Below are 11389 nucleotides of genomic sequence, written 5' to 3' on the forward strand. Positions count from 1 at the left end.
TAGTAGAACCATCATTGTAAAAATGTCATAGTATGGTGTGTTGCTCAAAAAACATTAGGACTCGGCTGTCAGGGTACAAACATGTAAGAAACATGAGAACAGAGAGAACCCAACCAGTAGGTCACAGTTTATCATCCCCCAGTCATCTCCTGAAGTCCATATGGTGAGAGACATCAGTATCTGGTTGTTAATTTACCAGAGGATGCTTATAATCATGCTGATGTGGTCTGTACTCTACAGTATTTTAGTGACTCAATAAATGCCTAAGTTGTTTTTTTTAAAATGCTTTTTAGTTTTTAATAAACATTTAATAGCCTGTAATGTAATCAATAAATGGCCTTTGCCTATCTTAAGAAAAACTCACTCAGAACTCTGATATGTTAACAGTACTAAATAAATCAATAAACACATGCATTCACACAAAAATAAGTTAATACATTAACTGTGTTAAGATAAGATTTAGATTTTTTAAAAAGTTGTTTATGTTTTTGCAGAATCCAGTCTTGCTCACTGGTTGGTCATTACATTTTATTAGTTTGATTTCACTGTTTAAAATGATGCCACCTCTTTTCAGACAGAACCTGTGATAATAAAACAATACAAAACTTTTAGTTCCGTGTTAATAAAGCACTTAAAGCTTTAAGTATGGCTAAATGCTTTTTTCAAAATTAAATATATCACTCCTTAGGTGGTAGTGACCCCAAGTTCAGTAAAGTTGGAAAGATATTCACAGATTCGGACTTCCAGCATCAATAACTCATTAGATATAGGTTGTCAAAACATAAACGGTGCCTCTTTCCCATTGTTGCAAGGCAGACAATGTGCCACAAGCCCAGTTTTATCAAAAGTAGCTGTCTTTCAAGCTACAGGAATAACATTGGTGTCTATGGAGTGAACAGGGTCCGTCTGCAATTTGCAAAACCACTGCAACAGTAAAGAGAGACAAATATTCAATAACTTCACTCTTATACATTGTAGTGTCACTAAAATCACTGCAGCCTTCAACTGGCTCCTGTTGACAAAGTGTTTTAACAGAAATGTAAATGCTGTAATTTGATTCTTTTAATGAACCATGTAACTTGAATGGATGTGATGCTGGTGTGACCACAGTGCACACGTCTGATGTTGCTCACAGTGGTCCAAGGGACGCTCAGGGAGTTTGTGTGTTTGCTCAGACTCATGAAAAATTAGAGGGAACATTGTTTGGGACTCAAGCAGTTCCTTCTTTTACTCACTATCTCCCCAGCCTTAGAAAAAAAAAACCTGTTCACACGGCACAGATGAGGCTGAGGTACACAGGAAATGTTTGGCTCCATTGTACAAGTTTGGGTAAACAGTTTTGTGGGTGGCCCAGTAAGCCAGTGGGTCTGCCGTTCTTTCTACAATTGTATTCGCTGTGGCGCTTTGCATTTGCCAGGCTCTACTTGCGTCTTCGTCTAATAGGCTCCACAGTTGAACTGAAAAATATTGAAGATCATCATCATCATCATCACCAGAAATGTCAGTCATTCCCTATTCAGAAGAGAAAAAAGAATACCTGTGGAAGGTGCTGCTGGTGGTGGAGGACGAGGCTGTGGTGGTGCTTGTGACGTAGATGACTGCTGCTTGGCATTCTTTATGTTAATTGTTGTGCATTCTGTTATTAAACGTTCTTTCACACTGGCTGCCACTCTGATTGGTGAATCCAAAAGTTTTGAACTGCAGAGCCACAAGTGTAGCAACAGTCAGTGAACTGTTCTTTTCTTTGGTTTGTAGTCTGTCAGCTAAGCACCTGACAAGGTTCTGTGCCAGGTGTTGTGGCATGGGGGTGGTGAGTTGGGAATATATATATATATATATATATATATATATATATATATATATATATATAATCTATCTATCTATGTATCTATCTATCCATTCTCTACGAAATACGAAATCTGACATACTACTAACTCTCAAAGCAAAAACAACAGCAAAAAAAACCAATCTATTCTGCGAAAAACAATTCAAATGAACAACACTAAATAGTGATCTCCTATCCCGGAACACTCGATCCCGCTAAGTGATTCACATAACAAACCGAACCAATCAGGTGATTCGAAGCAGTTGAGTGCTTCAAACGTCACTGAAGTGATTCAAACGTCACGAGTCACGTGACCAAACCACGCCTCGGCACAGTGGCTCGATACGTTTGCTTCATGAGCTACAGCGCATGTGTCGAAGCCTCGGGTATCAGAGGACCATCACTAGCTGCCTGTCGTACAGCATTTGTCCTGTCTAATTGGGGGCGCTGTTGTTCCGCAGTTCTCTCCGTCGCTGCACCACAGAAGAAGCCGCTCAGTTGCTGCATGTTTGTGACGATGGCGGCCTCCTTGAGAGGAAGCTTAGTAACATTGGTCAAGGTGAGTGCAGAGATGATGTTTGCCGGCTTATTTTGTAAATCTGTTGGTAGAAAAGAAGCTGCTATACTTGAAGTGTTATTTAGTTAAAGTCCAACATCGTGTTTAGCATCAACTGTCAAAGAAACAGTCTGACACACTGACCGGTTACATCTGAAATTAATGCTAACTGTAAGCGTCAACTTTTGGAGGATTTATCTGGTCCTAAGAAATGATACGGATGTGTGTGTGTCTGTTTTTTTCACATGGTTTAAGAGAAAAATATATGTTTTGTTAAATTTGGTTGTCAACAGATACTCGTCAAATTAGACAACCTAACTAGCTGTACCTTGAGGATGGCTAAAGTAGCTTAGCTTGTCAGCCTGTCTCAGTTAACCGTGACATGGTAACCTCCCTGTCCTTAGTGAGCCATCCGCTAAACCAGGCTAACTGACGGCTAACGGTCTTGGAAGGAGCAGCCCTGATAAGAAGTTTGTTTATCTCTATCTGCTTGTGCTCAGTGTCAGGTCATGTCCAGCTTTCTCACCTTTCTTGTATTCTGTAGTCTCTGCAGCAGCCTAAAGGTGTGCAGATCATCTCCTGTTTAGTTTAATTTAAAACTGCAGGTGTTAACACTTGGTGAGTTGTCATTTTGACTGATGACACTTGAAGTTGAGTTTATTTCAGCTCCCATTTTGTCCATTACTCAGACCATCTTGAATCATATTGACATAGATAACAAGACACACCCAACTTTCCTACCTTAATTTTATCTCATCAGGTATTGTGACTGACAATGGGCAATTTGGATAAAATCCTCATCATAATATCCCAAGATGTACAATTTTATATAATATATGCACATATTGTGATTAGATTAATTAGTCTTGATGAATAAAATACCTAGACAGGACTGCACAGAAGAGGTTTTAGTCAGCACCAAAAGTAAATCAACACCAAACTGATATGAATGACAATTTAAAAAAAGTTCTTTTAACCACTTTTGATAATTGAGGTTCCATATACTCAGTCAGAATAGACATTTTTGTTTACAACACGGTCAGAAATAACAAGAAAATGTATACATTGCTGTCAAATAAGGTGACACGGTTGCCTTTACTGTATCTAGACTGATCATGGCCCTGGAGTGTCTGCTTTTGGCTACCTCAGCAAATATAACTGCACTGATGCAAATATCAGGTAAAAATCCAGTATAGCCATAAAGCAGGTGTCTCATAGTATTGCTTATTGATTTGGAACATTTCCCTTCATGTCCAAGTACACCATTTATGTCATTTGAGATGAAGCTGAGGGATCATGACATGATTAAATGAATGCAATGGAAGAAAGAACATACTCTCCTTCTACATGAAATTCAGGATGCAACTGCTTTCCTTTTTTATTATCAATTCATCATTATCCATATCTGCCAACAATTTTCTTGATTAGTTTTGTCCATGAAATGAAAAATGCCCAGTAGTCTCCAAGAGTCAGAGGTAACATCACCAGATGCCTTCATCTGTATGACCCACAGGTTAGAACCCTAAAATATTTAATTGACTGTAAGCAGACAAAAGTGGGGAATTCTCACACTGAAGAAGGTGAATCAAGGAGAGATGTTGAAAAATGACTCCACATAATAGACTACCAAAATAGTTGCTAATTAATCGCTTGTTGATGTAATAATAAGTCATTGTTGCAACTCTGCACAAATTTACTTTTACGTTTGTTGGATTTATCTGAAATCCGAAATGGTTTAAATGCTTCAAGTCTGTAACATTAATCAAAAGAATCAAAATGTTCTTGAAATTGCTCCCTTCTTATAGGCATCTGACCAGTGAGCATAAGTACATTGCTTTGTTTTAGGAGTCCACAAGCTAAAAAATTGAAAAAATTGGTTTTGAATCATCAATATGCTCCGAGATTTTACTGGAATACCTACTAAGATAAATAAACACTGTAGAGAGTTGACAAATTTGTGTCAGTTTTGGATATACCAGATTGTGCTTTTTGTAACTGCGTCTTCATTTCCATCTTTCAGGCCCTAGGTGGCCCCCGGTGGCAGCAGCTCGCCTCTCGACCACTGAGTGTATCTGCTGGTCTCTGTAGTCCAGAAGCCCCACCAGCCCGGGCTGATGCTACCTTCAAGGTCACAATGGTACCAGGAGATGGTGTCGGACCCGAGCTGATGACTGCCGTCAAGGAAGTCTTCAAGGTACATTTTACAGGGATCATCACTGCCTGTTATGCTTTTAAAAAAACATGGCTCCGTCATACATTAGGGTCAGTGATGATATAAAAACATTAGATGGAAACACAAAAACATCACAACACCCATGCTGAATCTATTTCCAGTTTTGGCTCACTCCAGAAGTACTGGGTTACCCTGTTTATATTTTACAATTGTTTGGAAGTTTTTTGTTTTTGTGGGGTTTTTTTGTTGTTGTTTTTACTTTTTGCTATTATATGTTAACAGATGGATCATCAGCCAGTGCTGTGTAACTTAATAAATGCACACATATGTACTATAAACTTCTATACCAGCAGTGCTCTAAAATGTGCAAATGTGATAATAATTTGGCAATAAAATGAATTTAGAATGGTCATTTTTAAAGTTTGGTCTTGGATTTCTTCCTAAAACGTTGATTTCTTTTTGCGTTCTCTAAAGGCAGGCGATGTCCCAGTAGAATTTGAGGAGTTCCACCTGAGTGAAGTACAGAACATGGCCAGTGAAGACAAACTGGATCAAGTGTTGACCTCTATGAAGACCAACAAAGTGGCCATTAAAGGTAGTTTTTTATTTATTTATTTTTCTGTGATTCCTTGGTTGTTATCTTACAGTGCATCTCCATTTAATCACAATATATTATAATTTCAAAGTATACAATAAAGTACTTTGGCATAAATATAGTGTAGTATTATAATTACAGTAGTAGTAGACTATTTCAGGTTGTAAAAAGAAACTGAACATGTTTTTTCACGTTTTGTTCTGTAGGAAAGATTCACACACCAATGGAGTTCAAAGGGGAGCTGGCTTCATATGAGATGAGACTGAGGTAAAATTTCAAAAATACTAAATGAAGCAGAAAATCAATTGTGTCTTTGTATATGTTTTTAGATAACTCTGTATCTCTGTCATTTCCCCAGGCGCAAACTGGACCTGTTTGCTAATGTGGTTCATGTGAACAGCCTGCAGGGCTACAGCACTCGCCACAACAACCTGGACCTGGTCATCATCCGTGAGCAGACTGAGGGGGAGTACAGCTCACTGGAGCACGAGGTAAGCAGCGCTCTTCGTCACTGCAGTCAGAGGGTGAACAGCAGTTTTAAACCAACTTGAAAAGGAACTGAGTTTTCTTTTTGAACAGGGAAATTTCCCTTCAACACAAAAAAAGATTTCTGAAGCGTTAAAATGGTTATCAGACAAAGATGAGTCACTCAGACAGGTGCTGAAATGTTACAGTATCTTTGAACATGTGTGCTTTAAGTGCAGTCCAGTTCAGTTTTATTTATATAGTGCCAATTAACAGCATAAGTCATCTCAGGGCGCGTCACATAGTAAAACCATACAGTATTATATTATAAAGAAAAAAACAAACCCATTCCTGATTGCCTTTGAACAAGCACTTGGTGACAGTGGGAAGAGAAACTCCCATTCATCAGGAAGAAAGCTCTGGCAGAGCCAGGCTAAGGGTGGGCAGCTGTCTGCCTCCATCGGTTAGAATGACAGTAGAGAGTAGAGACAAAAGGATAGCAGAGGCAGACAGACAACAAGCAAGAGAACAATAACACTGGAAAGGTTGGTGGTGCCGTTGACAGCTGATCAGAAATTGAGCCAGAAATACATATAGAGAGGACAAAAACACAATCTACAGGGGAGACAAAACATAAAGTTATTCAGATGCAATGGTGCCATACAAGGGCTAATTCCTGCTTTACACATCAGTGTGTGCAGACTTTACAAGCAGACTGTGCATGCGCAAAAGGTGCTGTTCATATTACATACATATTATTATATAAGCCTGTGCAGAAAAAGACAGATGGCAATTTTTGCAGGGTATAGAAGCTACTTACAGACTGGGCTGTTGCACCATGTCAGTAAATATTCTTTAAGAATGTTGAGTGCAGTGGGTGGACATAACACAGGATTTGTGGAGAATTTAGAACTTTTCACTGTGTTTGGACTTGTTTGATGGAAAGCATATGCAAATCAAAGTCGTCCAAGGTTCCGCAGCAATTACTTCAATTGCAACTCTTTTAATGATGAACTGTAAAAGTGCAAATGACCCGAGAATCTCCTCATACAGTCTTTAAACAAGCTTTTGTTTTGTGCACATTTTGTTTTCCTTGCACGTGTGCAGTCACAAAAATACTTTAAAGTAATATATATAAAGCATGTGTGAAATATGAACTCAAAAATTCCAGCAGATATGAGATGGCTGAAACATGTAGACGCAGTGTATTCTGTTTTTATTTTCTTGCACCTTTCCTGAATAGGAATGACTAATAAGTTGTGTGTACCCTCTGTACTCTCCCGCTGTTTAGAGTGTGACAGGTGTGATCGAATGTTTGAAGATCATCACCAGAGAGAAATCACGGCGTATTGCCAAATTCGCCTTTGATTATGCCACTAAGAAGGGGAGGAACAAGGTCACTGCTGTCCACAAAGCCAACATCATGTAAGTACTTCTTTTTTTTTTTTTTTTTTAATAACTTGGTCTTTGACATATTTTGAAGTGACTCTTCCATTAATTCTTAAAATTGCGTTATTGTGCGTCATGATTTTCCTTGCAGTTAAATCAGCACTTGTTGTCCTTCCTTGTCTTATTACAGGAAATTAGGTGATGGCCTGTTTCTGCAGAGCTGTGCAGAGGTGGCACAGCTGTATCCCAAAATCAAATATGAGAACATAATCATTGATAACTGTTGCATGCAGGTACGTACAACCTCACAATTCATTCTTCTGATTTTATTAGTTGTTACTTCTGGAGCTATGATTGTTTTAGATTTTTTTTTAAGTATAAATCCCTACACTTTGACCTTACTGTAGCAAATTAAAATATTTGTTTACTGTGTGACTGAACACAGCTAATTAGATTTTCCATTTCTTGTTCAAAACTGCTATTTTGTGTATAATTTCCTGTAGCTGGTCCAAAACCCATACCAGTTTGACGTGCTGGTGATGCCCAACCTGTACGGTAATATCATTGATAACCTGGCAGCAGGGCTGGTTGGAGGTGCAGGAGTTGTTCCTGGAGAAAGCTACAGTGCAGAGTATGCTGTTTTTGAGACCGTAAGTTTCCATAAACCCACTATTTTGAATTTCAAAACTTAGTCAGTCATTCTTTGGTTTTGGAATTATTCATACTTGTTCAGATGATAATAAATGCTGTCCTGTATTTAAATTATCCTTCAAAGCAGTTTATTTGTGCAGTGATACGCTGCTCCCAGTGCTCCTGCCGCACTTAGAATGCACCACAAAGTTCTGTTTTGACAGGGAACATCACAGACAGTGATGCTTCTGCAGGTCTACGGTGAAATTGTAAATGTGCGCCTGCAAATGGTTAAAAAAAAATGCATGTAACACAGGTCATATGAAATCCTAACTCATCCCACTCAAGAACTTTTGATCACTTGTTGTATTATTATGTATGGTATGGTCTGATATAAATGGACAGTTAGCTGAGTTTTTTCTTGTAATGTCATTCTTCATTGCCTGTATCTTTTATCTCTTTCAGGGTGCACGCCACCCTTTTGCACAAGCTGTAGGAAGGAACATTGCCAACCCCACAGCCATGCTGCTCAGTGCTGCCAACATGCTCAGGCACCTCAAGTGAGTCAACTTCTACGACAATATCCACTGATTTTCTGTCTCGATCTACCATGACCCTCAAGATGTTGAAAACAGCCTCAAGTGGCTGCTTGTCTGAAGGTGGACATCTGTTCAAGACATTTCTGGCCACCTCTTAATTGTCACTGTAATGTGTTGCAGCCTTGAATACCACTCCCACATGGTCACAGATGCCGTCAAGAGGGTCATTAAACAGGGCAAGGTAAGTGTGTATGTGTGTGTTATTTGTTCATTCTACCTACTCTTTGGCTACTGGTGCATGAAGGCTTTGAAATGTACACTAACAATATTAATGCCATAATGAATGGTACTGATAATACTAGCAGAGAAAAATAACAACTGATAGTTTAACAAAATGTGGACATGTGAAGCCTGTAGGATTTGTTTACTCTAACACTATCAACTTGTGTTTCTGAATTAACATGTTGCTCTTTGGTTTTGTGGGTCATTAACTGTAGTCTCATATACACAGTGTCAGAATGTTGAAGGCACTTATAAAATACAACTAAAAATTCTGTGAGTTGATTTGCAATGTGCAACTGTGAACTACCAGCCATTGAGCTCCTTTATTTAGCAACAATGGTGCCAACACATTAGGTGTCATGTTAACAGTTCTTGACCTACAAATACCCCCATCGATGACCTGCATACTGAACTATAGTGTGTTCGAGAGCCTTTGAATGCCTACATATACATGTTGTTTTCCATCTCTCATACATTTCTCTTCATGCTTAATTTTGTACACCTTGTCCACGTCCAAGGTGCAGAACAGCATTTTTCCCTTTAAAAACTGGTTTGGACTAACTGACTTCTGCATCTGCTCCCTGCTGACATTAATGTACCCTGACACAAATCCTAACACAAACACGGTCCACCTGTCTCCTCCGGTTTGCTTTTAAACCCCATCTTGAATGAAGACTTATTATTTATTTGCTATTTTATAGGAGTGTTTGTCAGATGAAAGCGGACTTTGCCTGCATGTTGCCTGAAGGCCCTTCCTTTCCCTCTTTCGTCTGCTTTAACTCCCTCTTCTCCTTATACCCGTTATCCTCTGTTGTGTGTTTGTGTGTTTACATGTGTGTGTTTGTGCATATCCCAGGTACGGACACGAGACCTTGGCGGTTACTCTACCACTGGCGACTTTGTGCATGCTGTTGTGGAAAACCTGCGTCACCGACCGGTTTACTAAGATGTTACGTCACGCCCCTCATTGACATTTCCCTAAATCTGGATATTGTTCTTAACATGAACTGGATGCATGTTAAGACTCAACTCTCCCTCACAGCCAAATGACAGCAGGGCCACACATTTCTGACATCAGATGCATCCTAATATTTATGGTTTATACTGGGTTTGTTGATAGATCTAGTGGAATCAACAGTGACTTGTGTTGTTATTGGGGGAATAATGTAATATTTATGAGGTTTCCTCTCAAACATTTCCATCATTCAGCCTGGTCTCCTGTTTCGTCCCTCCATGGACACCAGTCTATCCTCAGTTACAGTCAATCCCTTTGCATCTCTTTACTTTATGAGTTTTTATTTAGCTGATAAAGATCATCTCACTAATTTTAGGAGAACCTTTTCCACCTCTTTTCATGTGTTTCTGCTTTTTGCTAAATTATCTAAAGGTTTAGGATATGTTAGCTGTCTAAACTGCCTCATTGATATCACGCATCATTGCGAACTGTTTAAGGAAATAGTCTATCTTATTAAACATCAACTAATCTACTTTTGCCTCACAGCTGAATGTAACTGTAACTCATTTTACAGTATAACACTGCCACATTGTGACCCACTAATACCATAACTTTTCTGACCAAGAAATGTCCTATTATTTTTAATAAAAGTCCACCATTGCAGCGTTTATCTGCATCTTGGTGCTGTGAATTACTGTACAGTTTCATAATGCAAAATCCATGTTCCTACCATTGACTATGATACAGCTATCTGGTGCTATACCATTATAAAATGTATAATATTCCTACAGTTTCTTAATGTCCACAGAAACTTCCCAGGGTAATATTCAGTGTCCACAAATGTAGTCCTCTATTCTTTGTCAGTGGAGCATTAATTACCATTTACATCAGGTTGAGTTATGAATTGAATTATTGTACTGAACAAGTTAAAGTCATCACAGTATTCACAGTTGTAATGATGATGTTGGAACTTGTAACACTGCTCTATCACTCCATCTATAATTTTTTTTTCCTTTTAAATTTTGTGTCAATTTAAAATTACCTCACATGTGGTAACTTGTTCTCCAAAAATAATAAAGAACCAAATAAAGTAATATATCTGTAACTGTATTTTTTTGTTTTGACTTTGGCTCAATCAGAAATTTAAAGTTCTCTATGGAGAAAGCTTACAACCACCAGTGTAAGCAGTGTCGTGTCTTTTTTCTGTATCAGATTTAGTCATTGTTTGTCTTTTTAAAACTTATATAAGACTAATGTAAGAGGAGACACATGCAGAACATGTTCGCTCATCCATCAATAAAATGGAAAAAAAAAAACCCAGCTTGATGATCAGACTATTTGTTCCTTCTATGAGTAGTTTTCAAAGGCTCTCTAACATGCAGGCCGTGATACTGAATGTGGACATGTGTTTCTGCAGCTGTGCATATAGTAACACGCTGTCCTTATGTTTGCAACAGGTGCGCACTGGAGACCTGGGGGGCTATGCAACAAGCGACGAGTTCACCCGGGCTGTCATTGCTAACCTGGCAGTCTAAGTGTTGTATTTGCAAATCTGTCAGCTGCTGAGACACGCACACGCTTTTCTTTTTATTTACCTCCGGTCATGTCGACCATTCATACACAGTACAATGTATTGCAGCAAGCGCTTACACACTTTGTCCTCCTTAAATACAGTAAAATGCAGATGAAATGTATGAACTTAATGTCCACAAACTAAACTTTGCAGTTTAAATTTAACATTTAATATGGCTTCAAAGGCAGAAAAAATGGGCTTCATGCAGTTACACTCATAAACACCAACCATTTATGTTCTGTTCTTTGGCAAGATCCTAGAAGTTCTACTTAATGGTTATTTGTTGGGATGTTGACCAACAGTCAAAACGTGATGTATGTATACTTAAATATTATTTATTAACTTAAAGTTTTATTTTATTGCTTCTTCATTTATGGCGAGATATGAATAATAAATGAGATGTGACA

The 11389-nt window shown here is 38.5% G+C and overlaps 1 protein-coding gene across 2 annotated transcripts; it reads left to right on the top strand.

Annotated features, from left to right (window-relative positions):
- Positions 1 to 2227: 2227 nt before the first annotated feature.
- idh3b (isocitrate dehydrogenase (NAD(+)) 3 non-catalytic subunit beta) lies at positions 2228 to 11389 on the top strand. 2 transcript variants are annotated; one of them, XM_023285688.3, is made up of 11 exons: positions 2228 to 2384; positions 4402 to 4575; positions 5029 to 5149; positions 5356 to 5416; positions 5508 to 5640; positions 6906 to 7039; positions 7194 to 7296; positions 7507 to 7653; positions 8099 to 8193; positions 8353 to 8413; positions 10867 to 11389. In XM_023285688.3, exons 1-11 carry the CDS (start codon positions 2331 to 2333, stop codon positions 10942 to 10944), a joined length of 1161 nt encoding a protein of 386 aa, XP_023141456.1. In that variant the 5' UTR covers positions 2228 to 2330; the 3' UTR covers positions 10945 to 11389. The 2 variants fall into 2 exon arrangements, with proteins under 2 accessions (XP_023141456.1, XP_023141455.1); XM_023285687.3 differs by lacking the exon at positions 10867 to 11389 and adding an exon at positions 9311 to 10519.

Source organism: Amphiprion ocellaris, chromosome 5 (assembly GCF_022539595.1).
Source record: "Amphiprion ocellaris isolate individual 3 ecotype Okinawa chromosome 5, ASM2253959v1, whole genome shotgun sequence".
NCBI classification, from domain to species: domain Eukaryota; kingdom Metazoa; phylum Chordata; class Actinopteri; family Pomacentridae; genus Amphiprion; species Amphiprion ocellaris.